The sequence below is a fragment of the Heliangelus exortis genome, chromosome 4, assembly GCF_036169615.1.
Source record: "Heliangelus exortis chromosome 4, bHelExo1.hap1, whole genome shotgun sequence".
NCBI classification, from domain to species: domain Eukaryota; kingdom Metazoa; phylum Chordata; class Aves; order Apodiformes; family Trochilidae; genus Heliangelus; species Heliangelus exortis.
Window position 1 is genome coordinate 5,017,775 of NC_092425.1, and position 22,568 is coordinate 5,040,342.

The window sequence follows — 22,568 nt, forward strand, 5'->3', positions numbered from 1 at the left end:
CAAGGCTGAAAAACAGAACTCATAATTTACTTAAGGAGCTACCAGTTCTGAGCATCTACTTGAGAGGTACCTGATCCACCTTAATGCTGAGTGCCAGGAGGAGTGGTACTGAAGAAGAGCTGACATTTACACGATGCATTTCTTTGGGAACCTTCATTTTGGACTGCTTTATGGAGTTCTTCTGATAGCAGTCTGCTGGTCCAGTTTGTTCTGGAAGAAATGTAGTTTACATGCTTTGAGGACTCTTAGCAATGCAAAGAAGTATAAATAGGGACTGTCAATTGGAGGGCTTGAAAGAACACCCCTCATCCACTGGGAAAGTTGCTGCAGATGGATGTGATGGGTCTGAATCCCTTACTTGTGTGTGATGTCAGCATTGTCTGACTTTTCCTGAAATTATGGATGCCTGAAGCAATGTTGGTGGCCAAAATGTTTTCTTTCATTCAGGCTGCATAGCAGATTTCAATTTCTTTTAAGCTGCAGTCTCATCTATTTATGAAGCCACAAGCTTCAGCTCTCTGCCACATTTTCCTAGGAATGCACATCTTCACTTGTGGCAGGCTGGGATGTATCTAACTACACAATCATACATGAAACACAGGAATATAATTTGTATGTAATTTTAATAAAACCTGCTAAAAAATTGCCTTCTGTTTCACATACGTGTTAATTTTCTACATCATGGTAAGCAACTCTTAAGATGGGGAGTCCTCTGTGAGTGACACTGATTCCATACCATGTATTTATGTATAAGCTGTTGTTTAGTCTTAGCCGTCTATTTTTATTGACTTGTTAGAAGAGCAAAATGCCATCCAGACTTTTGACAGAATTTGCTCACCTGGTTACCCAATTTTTTTGGCAGGCAAACAAGTCTTGTGTCAGCCACTAGAGGGAGCATTGTATTGCATAAGAACCTTAAACTGGGAGCGTTGTTTCAGCTCAGTAGAGAGGATCTTGAGGACAAGGCACTTGAAGATGCTACACAACTGTCTTGCAAAGTTTGAGGAGACTCCAGCCATTCAGCTTTTAGCATTCTGCAGCACTCCGTGAGTTTCAGTCTCTTCTTCCATTAGAAAGCTGGCATCAGATATTCCCCTTTCAGTATGTAAAGTACAGTGAGCTATGGCTGGGAGCAAGGGCTTGGGCAGCTTTTGTCTTCTTCTCTGCCACACCATAGCAAAACTTCTGTCCTGTGGAAAGACAGACTGGAAAGAAACATTGTCAGGTCCTGTTGGCATTGTGGATCTATTTTCTTAGCTTTTCAGTCTTCTTGCAAACAGATAGGAAAGAGCAGCGGTAATTTTGAGAATTTTGATAGGAGGTTTGCAGAGGCACACAGCTTTTGTTTGCTTTGACCTTCCATTTTGGTGACTCCTGATGATTCTTGTAAATTGGAGACACCAGATTTCATCTCGTCCCTTTCCCATCAGAATAGGAAACTTGGTACAAATTGCACCATATTCTGATCTAGAAGAAGCAAACTCTTGAATGAAAAGTTCTGGAGTTTGTTGATCCTGGTCTTTAACACCTAACACCTGAAGAATGGTCTTGGAATTTGAGATTATCTAAGAGAATAAAAAAATGTGCAATGGTTTTATTATGGTATTACAGGACATGCAGGTTGGGAATGGGTGGGAAGGTGCCTCTTTGGAAGAACAGTAGCCCTTTTGTCACATTTTACTGGGTCAAGTGCAAAAAAAGGAGTTTTAGAGACAGACTCCTGAAAATACATCACTTGAACACATCTTTGGTTTTCGTTTTTTTCTGGCTTAGAGAAAACTGCTTTGTGTTGACTTTTTGACAGAGTGCATGCTGGGTATGTGGCACTTGAAGCATTTGTGAGCATTCAGTTGCTGGTAACTGTGTCATGACCCAAGTTTATGTTCAGATTGTGTGGTTGTCTCCAGCTGGAGGAGCTGTGTGAGCAGTTTCTGTTGAAGGGTGTGTGAAGAACTGAACAGAATAATCGGTCTCATATTCATCTCTATATGTGGTTGAACCAGGATTCTTCTTTAAAATATAGCTGTCTATAATTCACCTTCTTTGGAATCTTTTAATCATTAGTGCTATGAAGAAAATGTTTCAAAACTCATCTGGATAGAAGAGTTAAACAAATACAACACATAGCAGTTAATCTGTTTCATAAGGGTAAACTTATTTTTACTTGAACCTGTTCTTAAATGACACTTCCTTTGTTTTCAATGGAAATGACTTTCCTTTGTATTTCACTTGCCATTCATTGCTGGTGGCATTTTCTCAGGGGCAAATAAATTATTTTGGTAAAGACAAAGAAAAGGCTGTTGGGAACTTGTTATCCAAAAAATGCAATTATTTTCTTCTATATGAGCTTGAATAGATCCAAGACCTAGATTGCATGTCACTGATTCACTGTGTTAACTACTGAATTCCTTCCTCTTCCAGAAAACATGAAAGGTTGTGCTTGCCATATGGTGTTTGTCCCCTTAGTTTCTGTGCTTTTCATCTTCCAGTTGTGCCACTGAGCAGTCCCTTCTTTAAGGAAGATCTTACCTCACATCCATATCCTGTTTTTACCACAGATCAATCCTGGTAGGTCAATACAGTCTGCTGCTCACAGTTTTCACACATGGTGTTATAGAATGGGTTGGAAGGGACCTAAGAGACCATCTCATTCCAACCCCCCTGCCACGGGCAGGGACACTTCCCAGTAGATCAGATTGCTCAAAGCCCCATCCAACCTGGTCTTGAACACTTCCAGGGAGGGGAAATCCACAACCTCCCTGTGCCAGTGTCTCACCACCCTCACACTAAAGAATTTCTTCCTAATACATAATCTAGATCTCCACTCTTAATGTTTTGAACCGTTGCCCCTTGTCCTCTTGCTGCATGCCCATGCAAAAAGTCCTACTCCAGCTTTCTTGTAGATCCCTTTCAGGAACTGGGAAGCTGCTGTAAGGTCACCTCAGAGCCTTCTCTTCTCCAGGCTGAACAACTCCAATTCTCTCAGCCTGTCCTCATAGGAGATGTGTGCCAGCCCTCTGACTATCTTTGTGGCCCTCCTCTGGACTCACTCCAAGAGCTCCATGTTATTCTTGTGTTGGGGGCTCCACAATGGATACAGTACTCCAGGTGGGGTCTAACGAGAGTGGAGTAGAGGGTAAAGATCACCTCCCTTTCCCTCCTGGCCACACTTCTTTTGATGCAGTCCAGGATACAGTTGGCTTTCTGGGCTGCAAGCTCACATTGATGGCTCATGTTGAGCTTCTCATCCACCAGCACTCTCAAGTCCTACTCCACAAGGCTGTTCTAAATCCGTTCTCTGCCCACCCTGTATTTTTGTATGGAATTGCCATGACCCAGGAACAAGACCTTGCACTTGGCCTTGTTGATCTTCATGCAGTTTGCACAGGCCCACTTCTGCAGCCTGTCAGGGTCCCTCAGGATGGGATCCCTTCCTTCCAGTGTGTTCACCACACCACACAGTTTGGTGTTGTCAGCAAACTTGCAGAGGGTGCACTCAACTCCACTGTCCATGTCTCCAACAAAGATGTTAAACATCACTAATCCCAATACTGACCCCTGAGGTACTCTGCTCATCACTGGTCTCCATCTGAACTCCAAGCCTTTGACCACTACCATTTGAATGCACCCATACAGTCAATTCCTTATCCACCAAATGGCCCATCCATCAAATCCTTACCTTTCCAATTAAGAGACCAGACATCTCTGGCCTTCCCCAGACTCTTGGGGTCACCTGCTGTCTGCAGCTATGGACTCATGACCCAGACAGTCTAGCATCTCCAGGTCAGCAGAGATGACCTGCATACCAAGGGGAGTCATTTCTGCTATCATTCCTTCCCCAGTGGGGAGACCAGACGGAACTGTACTAGGAAATTACTAAAGGACTATGAGACCATAAGAAAAGACAATTTACTGAGTGCTTAAACATTAAAAGAAGTTGTCAGAAGTTATGGGGTCTCCATCCTTAGAGATATGCAGAACACAATTAGAGATGAACCTGAGCACACTGGTCCCACTGCCCTTGTTTTGGGCAGGGATTTTGGGATACACCATCATTCCCTTCTCATCTCAGCTTCTCTGTGATTCTCTTCTCCAAAATTGCCTGGCAGCTTCAGGGAAAGGCATAAGGTCATGGTTAATTGGTGGGTCTCATATGAGCTCACTGCCCCTCAGCTGTTTCTGTGGCAGGTCAGTGTTCTGGTGAATGACTTAAAGAAGTCTGACAGTAGATCACCTGCATGCTTGGGCTTTAGATGCAGTACACAGCTCCAACTTGTCTGGCACTGTTGCCATTTATCAATGAAAATATCAAGGCACAGAAGGGAAAACAGTCCATCCTCTGACAGCTGGGTAGAAAGCAGATTACCCAAGAGTGAGCTCAGCCACAAGGTCTCACAGGGAGGCAGCAAACCAAGTGGGACCCCCATTTGGTACTGAGCAGTCCTGTCTGAAACATTTTGACTGCCAGAATGACTCAGTTTCCTGAACTGAGGTTAAAAGGAATAGCCAGAGTTGAAATGGCTGCAGGATGGAGGTCTTGGACTTGATTTACACTTTGTCTGATTTAGTCTATGAAGTCTTAAAGGGTAATGCAGTGTGTGATAAATCAGGCTCACAAGCATCACATGCAGGATCTTGCATATTGCTGCAGAGCAAACTGGAACAGATAGTAGCTGTGGCAGAAAGCACTTCAGAGAGCCAGACTCTGGCTTCCACCAGGCAAGCTAGCTGCTAACAAACACAATAAAATCAAATTCAAGTTGTAATTTTCTAGGGATGTAGAAATACAGAAAAAGTTTTGGTTTGAGTGTGTTGTCTTCTGCAGAGCTGTGTGTTACTACTCCCAGTAAGTCCCTTTAGCACTTCTGATGTGTGAAACAATGCTGCTGGTTTGCTTAAGTTGCCTGTAAAGAATTTACTTCTATCTTAATGGGTTTTTTTGCAGGTCTAGTCCAATTCACACGAGGATCTCCTTGTCTCTTTGGAGATGCTGTGTGTCTGGACTGGGAGTGGAGCATTTGTGCAGTGGATGTAGAGAGTGAGTGGCTTTTTAGCCTGATTGCTGGGCAACACCTGGAAGAAAATGTGGGCTGGCCTGTTTCACTGTACCAAGCAGCAGCTTTGGCTCAGCAGCTGCAGAGGACAGGTAGAGTGTGCTGCCTTTTTTTTTTTTTTTGCCTCAAGTGGGGCAACAGGCTATGAATTCTTTTTTAATGAGTCTGGCAATGGGGGACTTCATTAGTCTGAAGGATGTTGTCAGTATTCTGGGTTGGCCTTTATGGCTGCAACTCAGACGGGTGTAGCAATTTCTGTTATAAGAGCCTGGAAAGAGGGACTATTTGGAAACCACCCAGGGCAGGATCCAGCATACTGCAGAGCTTGAGGCCATTGCTATAGCATCTGAGAGGCTCTGCACATTCCGTATCTCAAAGGTACATAGGCATGTAATAAAATCTGACCCCAAGTGACTCTTCAAGGCTCAAGATGAAGGATCTGTCTTCCTTCCCAGTCCTGACATTAGCTCTGGAGAATCATTCTATCCTTTCAGTGGATTTTCTGGTTTTGTTTACCTGCTTGTCAGTTATTAAAAGCCGTAGCTGGGAATGTCATCTCACAAAGGAAAGCGTGGGATAATAAACTGGTGACCTTTTCTTAATAAAATCAGTGAAGTTGTGTAGAGTGGCCACAGCTCAAGCTAAAAACCATAAAGAAATGCAGCTCATTTTAGAGCTTCCCCTGCATTTTGAAGGCCAAATGCAAGATGCCTGTGTATTTTTCAGGAGGGGGCAGCCTGAAGCCATAACTGAGCCATCAAGGTGTGCTGATGCAAAATGAGGGGACTTGTCCACTTGTCCACTCATCCTGTGATGAAGGATTTCATCAGAGTGTGCCAGCTTGGTCTTACCAGATGCTCACAGAGTAACTTATTTTGGGAGGGATATACATAATAATTTCATCAAACCCCCTACTCAAAGCAAGTCTCATTATTTCAGGTTATTTAAGGCCATGGTGTTTAACAGTGCTTTTGTCACTTCTGTTAAATATCACTGTCAAGAACATTCACTTCTCAGTTTTCAAAGTAATGGCTGACAGCTGCCTTTGGTCTAAAATTTGTGGCCCAGGTTGTATAACTGGTACACAATTATGTGAAACATCTTTGTGAATTCCAAAGGCATTATTGCTGTGGGGCTGCCAATGGTCTTCTCTAAGGGTGTTCTTAGTCTCTCCAGCCAGCAAGCCTCTATAAGTATGCAAACATAAACCATGGTAGCCTGTTATTACCATTCTTAGGCAAGCAGTCCAACTGGTTGAGCTGACTTTGCAGGGTTAAATGGAGAGAATGGTCATTACATCTTTTTACACTTTCATTCACTAAATCCTGTGCACCCACATTCCCAAATTTCCAGCCCACACTTTGATAGCTGGTTTCTGTACCGCTTCCCTGGGATTAACCAAAAAGGTAAGCAACTGCCTTAGGTTACTGAATAACCCCATAATGCCAAGCACTTTGCAGCTTGTTAATTGGGTGTGAGGAAAATTGTTCCTCAATGATTGGCTTTTCCTGGCCTGTCTGTACCAGTGTTCCTGGGGAACAGGTATGTGTAAATTGATTTTGCATAATCCAACACAGGGAGTTGTATTTCCTTATTTTCCAGTGTTTTCCAGGACAGTTCCTTTTAATGATTAATTAATTAAAAACAAAACACCTGCTTCAATTTCTATTAGTCAGATCACAACAAAAATTATTGATTTTAAGGAAATCAAATAACATTTTTGGAATATCTCTGTTCTTCCTGGTCTGGAGTAACAACAGAAAGTTCTTTCACAGTGTCCTCTGAAAGTTATCAGAAATTCACTCATCTGTTGTCCATGGCCATTTCTCTATCACTACTTCCTGAGACACTTTGCAACCTGGTGTTCTTCCGATGATTTCTCTTCCTCTCCATAAATCTTGTTGCAGAGCCAAGTCTTTAGTAATTTTTGTCCCAAAATCTAGCTGTCTGCTAAGACCTAGTTCTGCTGGAGGGTTTTCTACCTGACCCAAGTGCACACTTTTTGAATTTTACTGCTCTTGAAAAAGAAAATAACAGGGCTGCGGAGGGATGGCCAGAGGATGTTAGTACTTGACAGCTAACTGTATTCAGTCAGTGAAGCCCCAGGTAAGGTAGGTAAGTGCAACAGTGCCCTTTCTACAGGAGGCAAGAAGCCAAAAAAAAAGCTATCGATTTGATAAAAGGAAGAAAACAATATTGGAGAAGCAAGAGATGTCCTGCAGCAGTCCTCAGTTTTTCCCACTGTCCTAAATGCAGGCTTGTCCAATTTCTTCTATAATTCCACTGAAGTACCTGTGAATGGGCAACTTTGAAGAAAGATGATTAGGTATGATTAGGTGAAATTTTCTTCATGCTGTTTCATTTTACCCTCTGTTAAGTGAGGTTCTTTCTAGAAGGTAGGACGTGTTCCCATAAAAATGACTGTAAATTCTTGACACTTAATTGGAAAACCAATGCTTCAATCTTTCTGGCAGAAAACCCAGTGCACCAAAGACCAGAAACCAGATGTTTGGTTTCTGGTAATTTTTTGTTTTGATTTAAAATTTTAGATGCAAAGACATAATTTCTCATTAAGGAACATCCATTTTTCCTCTTCCCAGCTGGCTTTAAGGAATCACAGTTTTTCTGGGAGAAGGGAATTCCCAGGAGATTGGTAGCCCTCTCACAGAGTAAGCGTTTTCCACAGGCGGGGTTATGCCAGCTATTAAGTGACTAACATGTAATTAGGAGGCTGGATACTTATAGTTGTCATGTCCCTGATGCCAAGGGACTCCAGGACAGCTGTGGAAGAGTGAGCACACAGGGAGATCATTCCTGGCTGACCAAGGCATTTATGTCTTTAATTCTTTTAATGTTTGGCCTTTTTGCCAACCATCTCAGAAGGCAAGTGGCTTAGCGTTGCGGACAGTGTGGTGCCTCTCCCATGTGGGTTTTACAGTAGAAGGTGCTGCCATTGAGGAGAAGGCCTGCTATAGGGATACAAGTTAGGCAGAAAGGGAGTTCTGGAAAAGGGAAACCTCACACACTTCCTGTTCTGCTGTGGTGAAGAACGAGTCGTCTTGCCCGGGCTGGTTTATCTGCTCTGTCCATCTCTGCCTGGGGAGCTCTTTGATGCAGAACTCATCTGAAGGTTACAGTCTCCTTATCAACTCCATGCTTACCTCTGTTTGTTTTTATTCTGAAGTTGGCTCCCCCGTTTTGCAATAACCCACAGGGTGCTGGGTGTTACGCCAGCCGTGCCTCAATGAAGGATCTTCATTCAGCACCTTTCCCTTCCCGTCACACCGCTCCACGAGACTCCTGCGTTTTCCAGCAGCATTCCCTGCGCAGTCCGGACTTCAGCCAAGCCTTTGTTGGTGGTCAGAAGGGCTACCAGACCTACAGAGACCTACCATGGGATCTTCAAAAGTAGGTGGTGTGTTTTAACTCAGCAAGTCTCATTTGGAGGTGTAGTGGTGGTAGAGGATACAGCTATGGGATAGCTTTAGGACTCCAAGAACACAGATCCAGAAATCTGTTTGTTCTCTTGGATCTATCTCTGTCCCTTTCATCTTTTTAGATCGGGGGTACATCATGGATCTGTCTGAAATTTGCAGCCTGAAAAAGGGAAATAGATGGAGGGAAAGCCATACAGTAAATTGCAGATGAAAGGGAAGTTTGGAGGTTGTGGTCTGGATTGAAAGAATAACGTGGTTGGAGTGAGGAAGGCAGCATGGCCAGGAGCTCAAAGCTTTGCTTTCTCCTTTGAAAGCTGATGAGATTGCTTGGAGTGACATTTACCTTTCCTCTCTCTGATTGTCTTACCCTACTCTCAGCAGGCTTTTATTATAGCAGTGAAGATTCCAAGAAACTCTTTTGTGTCAATATCCCACCTCAAGCCCTGGAAAAAGTCCCATTTAAATCAGTGATAGCAACACAACTACCAAGGGAGGACACTATAGGTGTTCATAATCCCTTTTTTGACCCTAGTACTTATAAAGAAGAAGACAGGATTAGGCAATAGTGACAAAGTGATTTGTGCCTTGAAGTATTTTGTGTAAAGATGCTGAATATCCTTAGTTTTATTTTACTGTAACAATATTTAAGACAGTGCTGGAAAGTTCAGGGTATTTTTACAAAAATAAGTCTCCCTGCTGTGACACTCTATATGCTTCTTAGGTCGGAGCAGGGTTCTGGTCATAAATTTTCAGTGAGCCTCCTGGAATTTGTTGTTTCTGTTTAGTGCTTTGGCTCTCACATTCATGTGGCAACAGTTCTTAGTTTCCCTTTAATTTGTTTTGTGTTCTTGCCTCAGCAACTGATGAAGCTTAAAAGTATGACCTCAGTAACAATCCAAAATAATCTGAATATTTTTTTAACAGCTGATATGGCTGGATGGGTGAATTTTTGTGTGTGATTGCTAAAACCTACAATATTAGTCTCTCTGACTTTGCTTGGGACAAATGTCTGTGGATAATTGCAAGATACTCGTTACTTTTTCCCTCCTCAGTAGTTTTAAACATGTGATTTTAAATATTATTTCTGGACATGCTTAAATAGAAGTATTATTTCTAGTTTGACAAAACTTACTCTTTCTGCCCACTGAAGTGTTTTTCTCATTTTTGTGAGGACAGCATCATTTAAGTCAATACAGTGTTGACTTTGCCAGAAGATGGAGTTCATCTTTTGGTTCTTATGCTCTTCATGGCACTCCAAACATCCTCTGCCCTGTTTAAGATCCATACCTTAAAAAGCTACACTTATCAGGTGAAACAGAAATCCCCATCAGTTGTGAATACCAGTTTGTGCATGCTATATAAAGAAGGAAAACTGAGTGAGAGCTCTCTACCTGGCAGAATTGAAAAGCCAATCCTTTTTCTAGTTAGATGTAAATCTAGTTGCCATGTCTCGTTGACTTTAACAATGGTGTAAATAATTTTAATAACAGTGTGGTAGAGGGTAGTTAAACAGCATCTGTAGTCCAGTTTGTTTGCCTCCTAGTTAGGAAAAGATTGAGTTGTTTAAATAGTTGTTTGTTTTATTATAAAAGCTAAAGTATAGTAGAGGAAATTGGTGCTGGATAATTAAATATTCACACATTTGGGAAGGAATGGAGATTGCTTGGTCTTAATCAAAGACTCTGTGAAACCTGCTAACTGTTCCAGAGTTCTTTACAGGGCAGGGATGTAAACGTAAGCATGGGTCTGTAAGCCTTGCTGTTTGAGCTTACCATGCTGTGCCTTATTCCTTTATAAGCATAGTGCTTCAACACTGCCTTTATTCACTTCCAGGATGCCTCTTTTCACAATGTTTCAAGCTAAGCTGGAAATTGTGCTCCATAAAATCCTTCAGAAAGCAAACTGCTAAGGAAAAGTGGGTGGAGTAGAATGCCTTATCCCTCTTATCCCTCCTTTGTCATGCAGTGTCCTACCTGAAACTTCCCGATGAAGACCTTGTGTCCTGTCAAGGTGGGGTTCAGAGTAGCTGGTGTTGTATATGATAGTCTAAAAGTGAATATGCAGGTGGAAATAGAGTGCCACTTGCACCAATCTGTCATGCAGTAGGTGGGAAAAAATGAGTGAAAATTAGAAATTGCTGAGGTATAGCAGGAAATGGATTCCAGTGCAAGGATGCTCATGTCCCTCTGGCATTAGTGGGAGTTAACTTTGATTATTGCAGGAGGCAGAGGTGGTTCCTGCAGGGTACCAAACAGAAATGTTTTCTGCTCAGTTTGCCTTGGAGTAGATTCTAATGTCAGAAAACCCTAGAGAAATACTTTTGATTTTGGTACACACCATACCTGATTTGGCTCTTATAGAATCAGGACCATCTGTGTTTTCTTGCCACTTTCACTCATTTTCTAAGCATTTTAGGCAGGAAAACCAGCATAAGAAAGGATCTTAAAGTCTGGCTGTCCCTGTTAACTGAGCAAGCCTCAGTGTAAACCCTCTAGAAGGTGTTACACAGGTGCTTCACTTTATTTTTTTCACAGACTATTTTTTGATTGGACATTTTGGGCCAGCATAAACTTTTAAAATCAAGTCATTCTGCTTCCATCACATAGTCCTTCCATGTCTGTGTTTCTGGTTACATGGACATCTTGATTCTGAATGAAGCTGAGCTAACACGAAGCTTGGGATGACTTAATTTGACATTCTTCTGATACAAGATACTCTGAAAACTTAATGTGATCTGTGGACAGGTTTGGTGATAACAGGGAGACAGATTTCACATAGAACTGAACACAAGAACTGTCCAGTTTCTCTACCACTGGAGAATTGTCTGGGGTTTCAGAGCCTCAGATGAACCTCTGGTCTAAAGAACCTTCTTTAATTTCAGCAGCATTTGTCCCATGAAAAAACTTGTCCACAAAAATACATGGTTAGATTACAGCATCTCATCACTTATCTACCCAGCCCAGTGATCATTTATTATACATAAATTATATAATCCAGAAAAACTTCTTCTTTACCCAGAAGTGTAAGCTTCCAAAGCTACAGGAAAATGTGGATACTTTGGGTCAGTTTCTCAATGGGTAGAAGCTGTCATGCACACATATATATGCACACCGACTGTCATGAAGGCAGAACTGTTGTACCAGGCTTTCAGAACTCTTCAAGAGAGACTCTTGAAACACTTCAGGAGTTTTACAGTGACATTTCATAGTCCAGTCAACAGATTCTTCTCAGTAAACAGGTTAAAACATCATCACTGCCCTCTTATGTGTGTATTTATATATTATAATTATTTCTAAGGCTGATACAGTGGGTTTTATCAATATTTTTCTCCAAGTACCTTAGTAAGAGAGAAGTAACCCACATACTCTGAAATAGTGGAGAAAATTTGTCTGTCTAAGCATTCCTCTCTTACAGGACTGAAACCAAAGGACATTTAATAGCCCACAAGAGATCATCTCTACGTGACTGTTTTGGGTTTGGCTGTTTGTCTGTCCTGTCAGCACCCTTCTAGAGCAGACAATGTCAGTGCTTGCTTGCCAGAGCAGAGCATGTATTCTTTTTCATGGTGTGTGCTGACTTAGCTAAACACATTCTGTCTCTGACATGAAGTCACTGCAGGTAATGGAGGAGTTCCCACAGGTGTCAGAGCATTCATTCTGCCCTGTTGACGAAGAGTTTTGAGGCTTTTCCTCTGAAGCAGGCTGCTTGACTTACAGAAGGCAGTTTTAATTCTGCTTTTTGCAAGGAATAGAGCTAAATTCCAGCAAGTAAAAGCAGTGTATTGCAGTGTATTGATGATTACTGTACAGGCATGGTTGTCTGGGAAAATGCAGAGTCTCTGGGGTAGAGGGAAAGACCATGACAGAAAGCCCACTGAGGTCTGTGGGAGGTTTTCTGCTGATATTTCAAACTTAAAATGTCCATTTCAACTCTGGAGGATTTCAGTGACCTTCTCAGCTGGAGTGTTTTGAATCCTGCTGTGCATTTCTAGGTTATGCTCTTTATTCTCCTTCTGCTGAATGGATTGTTCCCAAGGAATTAATAAAGGCTCCTTGACTCTTGATCTGAGAAAATAAATTCTCTATGGTGAGTTTTATCACCTCCATGCTGAATATTCAAGCTCTCGTGGGTCACCATATGTATTGAAACTGTTTCAGTTGTGGGGTAGTTATTTCTCTTGTGTGTATTGAATCCCTGTAATTACTGTTCAGCTTTACAAAATGGGACATGTTGTCAGATGAAATAATTGATCTTTGAGGAATGAAGCTCAGGTGACATAGCCAAGCAGCAATAAAGCTCAAAGTTAATGGGAATGGAAAAGTATAAGCCCAGCAATCTTTGAGTTTCTTTTTGTCTCACAAATATCTTTGGAAGCCTGCATTTGAAATCTTCCTTCAGTGCTCAGTCTGCCCTTCTATTCAAATGGGGATGTATCAGATGGTACAGCCTACCCAAGGAGATTCTACCCCAAAATACCTTTTGCTTTTAAAATCAGTTTTTGTCTTTAAAACAAATTAGGAGTACAGACTAAACCTCAGCACTTATATCATGTTGTTATTTAAAAGAAGGGGGTAAGCTTATGCAGAAAAAAATGGAAGAAAAAAAAGAAATTAAAAAAAGACATCCCAAGTCCCAAAACGTCTTCCCCTTCTCTTAAGTGACTTTCTAGTATGCATTTATCAGACAGCTTGTTGTCTGAGGAAATCCAGTTTAGAAGCTGATGCTGAGTTACCTCAGAACCTCTTAGAAATGATGGTCTCAAACACATTCCATGAATTAAGTTAAAGTCATGAGTGTAAGTAAAACCACACCTATAAGTAACTGTTGTGGACAGGCATTTTTTTTTTTTTTTCCTTTTTTGTTTGCTAAATGATAACATGGCACTTGGAAGAGAAAATATAAAGAATAAGAGTTATAGAAATTGTTATACTATGTGCAAAAGAATGCTGAAAAGGTTCAAACTTACATAGCACTTGATATTTTACTGTGTCCCAACCATCCTACTTCTGGTCTGAAACTGCTCTTTCATTGACATGGTAGCAGTAATTTCTTCACACTCATCTGCTGGGATATAGAGGTGACATTCAGCAATCCAAATGGGCTTTTCAAACCCAGCATTTCAATTTGGGGTTATCCCAACATCATTATAGCTTAAAGATCTTCTGAGTGTTTTTCTTTCCATGCAGCTTAATCAAGACAACTGTTTTTGGGATGAGAAAATCTACAAAAATGAATATGAGTAGGTGGTGTCAAGTTAAATGTGGGTTTTGTGTGGTTTATTGGCTTTTCTTGTAACTTAGGCCCACTTCAAACAGAGTGGAAATATTTGCAAAACATAAAAGCCAGACAAAGGGCTACTAAATGGAGTGGTGGGGGGGAAAAAACAACAAATCCACATGACAAAGCTGAACTCACCAATGACTTGATGGTTTTCTGAAGACCTACTATTTAGAAGTGTTCTTCTTAATGAGGTAGAGTCCTGACTATTTATTTCTGTGTATTTTTCATTCCTGCAGGAAAATTTTAAGGCAACTTCCATGCAGTTGGGATTTTTTGTTTTTTGGTTTTTTGTTGGTTTTTTTTTTTTCTCCTGCATTTTGAAGCAATCAAATGAGATGAGATGTTAACTGACAGCTGGCTTAGAGGACAGCAAGACTGAAGTAATCACTAGCTAGGAGATCCAGGACAAGTCAGAACAGACAAGAGTGACAGATGGGTATTTCCATTTTCAATCAAATGTCATGATATTTAGCTTGAGTCAGTTGTTTTCCAAGTTGAAGTAATGAGGCTTTAATTGTAAGGCTTTACAACTCCATTAGAGTGAAATACAAGAACATGATTCAATATTTATGTATCATAAACAGAGTGCTGGTCCCCTCATCCCTGCACAAAGCTGCAGTGGTTGTTTGCAGTCATTTCCAACTTCTTTTAATATATTTCAATTTATGGCTCATGAGGTATATATCCTGGAGGGGGACTGTATGTTCTTTGTTATGAATGTGGGAACTTGCTGAGACACCCCATACCCTCAGGAGAGAATCTCTCCAAGCTGCTTTCCTGGGGGAGGCTTCACCTTAACCTGAAGGTGTGCATGTTTGCATGAGTGACGTAGTTGACTATATAATGAAGGACTCTTTGCCAAAAATTTTGGCTTCCAGTCTTTTGTAATGGCTGATAACATAATTGAAAAATGGCTTTAAGGATCTTCAGATGTCTTTGAGTTTATAGCCAAAGGCAGAATATGTACAAGTAACCTTCTTCGGGCAGTTTTTTGTCTTTCTGACCTACTGACTCTTGCCTTCCCTTGAGTTAATTTGGATTAGCACCTATGTGAGGAAGAGCTTGGCCCCTTTCTCCTTTGTCCTTCCCCATCCCTCCATCACCAGCAAACACTGCTTAAAGCAGTGCTTGCATTTTGCTTTTAGATTTAGTCTGAGTAAAAAAAGAAGCACAGTCTGGCCCTCTGAAATCTTTCTCTTTTTGTCTATCCCTTCTTTGCAGGCTGAAATGGATGAGGCAACTTGGACAATGTATAGATATGTGCTATACTAAGCACTGAATGCTTTTTGCCAATTTCATTGCACTAAGCAGTTTTGAGAGCTAAGGTGCCAGTGTGTCTGATTTATTTAACCAATTGAAAGCTGTCTACATTGCTGTATGAAAGTTCACCTCACTGAAAATTAAGTTTTCTTGCAAATTTCCAGTTGAGGGTCACATAAGGTAGTGGGATTCCTATTTAATTTGACTCTAGTAATAAAAAACCAAACCCTCAAACTCTGTATTCCATGAGTTCTAGCACATCCCAACATCTATTTCAAAACAGTCTTGAGTTATGGTTTCATTTTCATGGGTGTGGGATGAGAAGTCAATTAATACTCCTGGGAATAATCAGCTCATGTTGAGAGAAAACATTAGTTTCGTTTTTGTTTTATTTTGTTTTGTTTTAAACAAAAAAAGGCTTTCTTATTATTCTTCTCCCTTTTTTCTTCTTATTTTCATCCAGAATTCATCAGCCAGCCATCAAAATAAGACATCTAGAGCCCTGGAAAATTGCTCTAATTGTTATTGGAACAGCAGTAGTAGCAGCTATCACCATTGGCCTCCTAGTTTATTTTCTGGCATATGGTAAGTTTTATATGACATATTGCTGATCCTATGTTTTAGTGTATTTCTTTTATACTTGTGCCACAAAATATTGAGAGTTTACTTTTCATCAGTCTGCCTAAAACTCACAGGGGAAAAACCATCAGCTTCTCTAGAACTCTCTTTCCTTCCTCATTTAGTGTCTTTGCAGATCTCTTAAGAATATTTCCTTCTGTATAGGGTGGTTTAGAGTCATTCCTGTTGGCTTTCACTTGCTTGCACTCCTTTCTCATCTTTCTCATGATCTACCTCTGTAACAGGGTCAACACAGAAGTCTCTGGTTTCCCTTACACCAGAGCCTTTCATTTCTCTCTGCCTGTGGTGTTTCTCTGTTCCCTTGCAGTAATCACCAGCAGCTGCCTCCCAGGCTTTGACGTTTTGTGTGCATCCAGGCCAACAAGATGCAGGTTGTGATCCTGTGTGAGCCCAAAGTGCTGTTGCTTGGCCTTAAATGTGGCTTGGGGAAATCAGGCTTTTTGTCACTAAACTCAGATCATCCAACTCAACTGAGTTCTTGCTCCTCCCTTCCCATCTTCTGGAAGCTGTATTTAATGGGTTGAATACAGGTGAAGGCTCATCCACTCACCTGGATGTCTGGCCACGAGTCAGCTGTTTCTCTAAAGTTTATCCATCTTGCTGTTTTGAGTATTTTACCTGTTTTCCTTTCCTTTACAGATCAGAAGCTGTTCTATTACAGTGGCAACTTAAAAATCACCAACGTCGGGTATAATGATGAATTGTCCAGACAGACCTCAGGAAGGTTTAGAGACCTGAGTGAGAGGGTTGAGAGACTGGTAAGTTTGAACTGTTATGCTTTTTTATTATTAAGGACTGTGTGATGATAAAAGAGACATTAATGTGAATGGCACACTCAGACCACAGTGTTCGGTGTCCCCTGAGCCCCCATGGTTAGCAGACCTGGGAAACAGATAACCTGAGAGTCCTGATCATAACCTGGCAGGCCAGGCTCTTGCCAGTTTGCTTGTTCTAGCACATCACCTCTCTCTGCCTCTGCAGTGGTGAGGTAGATACTGACAGTGTTCTCAGCTTCCTCCTGTATCACTAATCATTTTTCTGTGTCTTTTCCTGTGCTGAGCCTGGCTTTGTGATTTATGCCCCACTGTCTCTAAGGAAAGCAGGCTTTTAGACCCTTTCTTTCCCTTATGGAGTGGGGAACTCTACCTATCAGACTGTTGCTGTGTGTTGAGAAAACAGTGAACAAGCCCTTTTCCTGCACCTTTGTTATGTTTTGTTGAGAAACCCTCCTTCATATAGCAGAGGCTGCTGAGTGGCTCTCAGTCATACAGCAGCTATGGGAATAAATAGACACATTGCTATTTCCTTTCTTGTTGTCTCTTTGAGACACTTACCCACAGATGATAATTACAGAGTTCAGGTCTTTACAGCAATAAGCCTGTGATTGTGCTTGTATCTTTTTGTGTTTCATTCATCAGAGTCTGATGCATATCTCTCACCTCCTGTTCAGCAACCTTGCAGACATATTGAGTTAATAGGACAATCAATGCTTTGCTCCCTGCTGTCATTTATTTCAGGGCTTTGCCACTTGTCCACAACAAAATGTCAGCTGTGGTGAACATTGTTCTGTAGAAGTGGGGTGCTGTACAGAGATTTGGCAGGGTTTGCATCTCTTCCCACCTCCGCTGCTTAGGACTTTGGAGATCTTAGTCAAGCTGTCCTGTTTTCTGCCCCCTTTGCCTACTGGGAACCTGTATCACATTTCTCAAGATCTGCTGCTGGTGCAAATCTGTTTGTATAGAGACTTACATAAGCTGCATTTACTTAGGTGATACCACTTTACACCTATTACTTAGTAATTGCAGGCTTTTAACCTTGTGATATGTGATATAGGACCTTGGAGAGGGGATGTGCTCCCTGCCAAGAAGGCATTGTGTATTCCTGAGGCAGGATGAAGGCAAGGGCTGGGAAGAAGTCTGAGGAAAAATGCCTGATTGAGTAAAATTTATCCCTTTCTTCCACTCCATTCCCTCTTAATTTTTTAAAAAATGTGGGTCCTTTGGCAAAGAAACATGTTAGCTGAAGTGTTCTTTCGGTGTCCGAAAGTGCAGTCAGTTCCTCTGAACATGGTTTTTAATATAGATGTTTGAAGATGTTAGATGTTTGAGAGCCACTGCTCTAGAAACCCTGTGTCCTCTGCACAGAGCACTTCTGACAGTGGTGACAATAAACGCCAATCCTAATTGAGCAGTAAGAACCATTATTTCAGAGCATGTTAGTTGTACCTGATAAGTTTAACACCCTAACAAACATACAAAGAGCTCTGTTGCCTTTCCTTCATTCCTGTGACTTTTTCTAAGAGCTTTCTTTAATTCAGCCATTAACTTCTACCTATCTCAAATTTAATGAGTTCTTTAATTTTAGATCAGCTGCTATAAATGGTCCTTAAAATAAATTTTGACTTTTTGTTTTTAGCTCCAAGTGTTCCATCTAAAAAAGATACATGAGACTGAGAGTTATCCAGAAACTTATTTAAAGTGACTCCATGCAGTAAGAGCTAACAACAGTATGTTCCTTGTAAGTCTGATTCTCTACAAGCATAACTCAGCTTGTGGTGATAAAAATCAAAGCAATCTTTCCAGAGACAGACATGTCCTCTTGACTTTTTGACAGACAGCTGTCTCAGAACATCTGCATTTTTATTTTCAGGATTTTCACACCATCTCCTTAATAGAGAATTAACTTTTTAATCACATTTCCTCATTTGTCTGGATTTACCAAAATCCTTTGCAGTCTTTCCCCAGGTGGTTTTGGATAGCCAAGCCTTTCCATCCTCACAGTTGTCACCATACCTTAAGTCATGTTGTGAAACAATGAGTCAATGCAGATAAATGCAAAGTCTTTCACAATGCTTGGTGCAAAGTGAACAGAAGTGAATCACCTCTGATAATCGGAAGCATTCAAATTACCTGAGTTACTGCAACTCCCTGCCAAATGCTCCCTTCTCTGATCCCTCCCTGATGAAGCTTCCTTTGTTTGTCCCCAGAACAATCCTGAGAGGAGTTCTTTTCAGAACTGATGTTTCACCTGGAGAAATGGCTTTGCTCCCCTAGTGAAATGACCCCGATGCTTTCCTTGGGACTGGCAGCAAAAAGGTCCTGATGTTTGCTTTGGTTTCCAGAATTTAATAGTAACACCCATCGTGTGAACTGCATTCCGACTCTCTTATCTCATTGAAAAGTGGGAGGGAATGCAGCAAGATCATGCCAGAGAGCTGATGAAGCTGGTGCACCAGTCAACACCTCAGGGCTGACTGGAAAGTCTGGAAAATGTCTTGTGGGGTGGAGCTGGGGGGGACAGAGGAACGGATGATGAAAGGTCTTTGCTCCTGGCCTGGCTTCCTGCAAGTGGCTGTGAGGGTTCCCTTTGTGCTGTCTTGAAAAAGAAGATCTGACTAAATGCCACTGGGGGAAGAGATGTTCCAGTTCACCTGAGCCTCCTCGTTTTTCTAGCTGGATCAGTTGTTCTTTCCTTGCCAAGCTACAATGTATTATACCGGACTGTCCCCTCTTGCACTGGATAAAAAGGGCACAGTCACAGCCTTAATGGCTCCTTCTCCAAGAAGTCTCTGTTTTATATTGGGTTCACTTAAGGTTTGGCTGATCTGCTCAACTTTTACCCACTGGTTTCACCCAACTCCTGCACCAAACTTGGACTTCTCTTTTCCCACAAAAAGTCCTTGGAGGCCCTAACTACTCTCTTACTAACAGCATCCTGAGGGAAATTTCCAAGGCTCTGCCATAAGATTTGCTTCTACAGTCCCTCTGGAGCCCTCAGGTGTGAAGGGAGCTGAGACAGCCAGCTCTAGATGGACCTCAGTGACTGGGATGCCCAGTTCCTGACTCTGGGCAGCAGCACTAACTGTCCTGTGTTCAGGAAGGAGGGTAGAAGGGGTTTTAGCCAGTGTGGAAAGTCATCTTTGACTCTAAGGGAAGGAGGTGTGCATTCAGAAGAGCAGGGAATTAGTACCTCATCAAGTCCATCTTAATGAGAATTTTCTTAGCTGAAGGCTGCCAAGTGTCAGTCTGTGAGAGAGTAGTAGCTACAAAGAAGTATCTGCTTCAGTAGATTTCTTCAGTCCATGGCTGGCTGCTCAATAGAAATGGACACTACCTTTTACCTTACACATCAGTGACTTCCAAATGTACCTGTCTGCTCTTTTTACCACCACAATCATTTTCTGATACTTTCCTCTAGATGTTGTGGTCCTTCCCCTCTTCAAGGACAGCCTATTGCAACCCTTCTCCCTTCCCAGGCACACAGTATCTCTTTTTTCTCCTTCTCCTCTGGCCAGAGCTGTTCCCAGAGCTGTTCTCCCTCTTCCAGTCTATGTGTCCTTGTGGATTCTTGCAATACACACAGTACCCTCCCCTGTTTCTGGGGCTATGCCCTGTCCACTGTTCCCTACTCTCTCCTGATCCCATGGGATGGTAAGCCAGGCCCTGGGTTGGGTGAATGGATTCTCCTCAAGTGTGAGTGTAGAGGGGCTTCCCCATTGACCAACTGAGTGGCTGGGGAAGAGGCAAGGTCTCAGTTTTGTCTCCATGAATGCCTTAACCATGGAATGGACTGCCATGAATTTTTCCCTGTCATCTCAGCATCTCTAAAAGACTTGGGCTCTCCCCCATCCTCCCACCACCTGCATCCAACTGGCTGGATCTGGGGACTGGGATTTGTTATAAGAGGACACCTGGGTACTTCCCCTTGGAAACTGCTGCCTATGCCAATATTTCTATTGCAGTAATCAAATTTAATCAATTTTTTGCACTCAGTATTGTGTGTCAGGGCATCCCTTTTAGAAACTAACATCTCGCTTCAGTGACTCCAAGTGATAAGAGAATCCTCTGTGTACTTAAGTGCAGATGCTGGGGAAAGTTTTTAATGAAAACTTTTATTGAAGTTTGTCCTGTCTGAGAGAACTGAATTAGTGTGGGTTTAATTTAGAAGTAGTGTCACTTGGGGTATTATAGAAGCACTTTGGCAACACCACATGAAAATGCTGCAGAATTCTGATGACTTTGCCTGTTCTTGGTCACTTTAGGGACTGACTGATGAGTCTCTAATGGAGATGGTAAGGAAGATGGTATTTCTCTGTCTTGGGAGATGATTATTTTAGAAGTTGTTAATATATCTTTCATTATGAGGACAAGCAGAGAGGCAGAAGGTGCCTCTCACGTCTTCCACACACACATATTTCCTGTTCTTTGTGCTGCTAAGGTGAGTGAGGATCCCAAGCACTGTCAAGTGCAAGATTTGGTACTCAGTGTGCTGAAGTTTGAGGGACTCCAACATGACTTCATTTTTTACAGCAAGTTGAAAAGTCAAAGTATCTCTAAGTGTCATGTAGCTTCATTTGCTGTCTGTGTGCTCCCTCCCCAGCCCCCATAAATCACTCCTGTACCTCTCTCCACCCCTGAAACAAAAGAAAATTGAAGATACATTGGACAGATCACAAAGAGAGAAATTATGGGAGTCACCACAGCCAAATTTTTCCAATGGCTTTTCAAGGTCTTGCAGCACCTAGAACAAACTGAGTAGGAATGTTCCTGGTTGTTGTAAGTTTCACATTTAAATCCTAATTCATTATTTAAACCCAAGCACTCCTAGGCTCTGTACATGCTCCCCTGGGTACTTGCTTTGCAACAATATGAGGTGAAAAGAATGGAGTCTCTTCCTGATTTTTTTTCTTGTTCTTCATAGAGGGAAATTAAATTTAGAAGTGCATCTATAGTACAAAATCCATGAAAATGAAGCTTTTTAAATTAAGCCCTTTAGAGACTTCAATAGTACCCTCCCTTTCCTCTTGTTCTGCAAAATAAGGTTTGAAATGGGAAACAAAAAGTCTTTTATCTATGTAAAAAAGGTATTTAAGTTTAAGGAGCATTCTGAGAATAAAACAGTAAAATAAATTTAGGGCATTTTACACCTCCTTTAAGAGCATTATTTGGCAATGTCCAGGCAGCAGCACAGTACAATGAGGGTGCCCTCTATGGGTGACAGGGACTGGAAAGAAAGCAGAAAGCGTTTTTGTAGCAGAATTCATCCATCTGGGAAACAGAGCCATGTAAGAGTGGCCAAGATGCCAGTGTGGTGACTTTATTATGTAGCAATTAGAGGCTGACAGCACACTCGGCTGTCAGTATGGATACACACAGGTGTGGTCTGAAAGGTACAGCTGAAATGCTGTGCACTGAGAGAGGAAATCAGTCACTGAAAGCACTTGCAGCTCACTTTTGGTTGCTTGTTTTCAGAAATCCTATTGAAATCAAAAGAAGAAAAAGACCCCTTACTGCATCAGTTTAAAAACTGAGATTTTTTTTCTTGCTTTAACTTTGTTTTCAGATTTTCCTCTAGTGTGAGCTGACAGAGTATTATGTATGAAGCTGTAGCTTAGTGGGTTTCCTTACCTGTAAGATCTCAAACTGTTGGTGTTCTCTACCTAAATAACATGAATTTAGCATGAAAATGGTTGGTTATCAACCATGTGCCCAATATCCAACTTTCTCTCAAACTTAAATTCAGTGATCCTTTAACTTCATTGATTATTGACTGATTAATACAATGTAATTTTCTCAAGTAATAGACATACAAGCTGATTTTTTTTTTTTTAATTTTTTTCTTGGTTCATCAAGTTCATCTAATAAGCATATACAGAGCCAGTAAAATATGAAACTTTAATTCAGATCCAGTGCTTGGTAAGAAAAGCTATAAAATGTAAACCAGGAAAATGGATGTGAACCTGAGCTGGAAACATTCAAAATTAAATAAAGGGCAGTTATTGATAGTGTGTGTCATTAAGGGTAGAATCTTATCTTAATTATAGACTCACAATCCTGAATTACTGCATTGTTTGCAGGTAATTAAATCAATGAAGTGATTCAAGATGTGAACTGGTGTC

The 22,568-nt window shown here is 41.5% G+C and overlaps 1 protein-coding gene across 1 annotated transcript in view; it reads left to right on the forward strand.

The window, feature by feature from the left end:
- Positions 1-7,260: 7,260 nt before the first annotated feature.
- LOC139795754 (transmembrane protease serine 11E-like) overlaps positions 7,261-22,568 on the forward strand; it is a 38,771-nt gene continuing 23,463 nt past the window's right edge. The window contains exons 1-3 of the mRNA XM_071742745.1: positions 7,261-8,462; positions 15,495-15,616; positions 16,310-16,428. Of these exons, the coding sequence (XP_071598846.1) occupies positions 8,299-8,462; positions 15,495-15,616; positions 16,310-16,428 (405 nt within the window). The 5' untranslated portion in view covers positions 7,261-8,298. The remainder of the gene's footprint in view (positions 8,463-15,494; positions 15,617-16,309; positions 16,429-22,568) is intronic.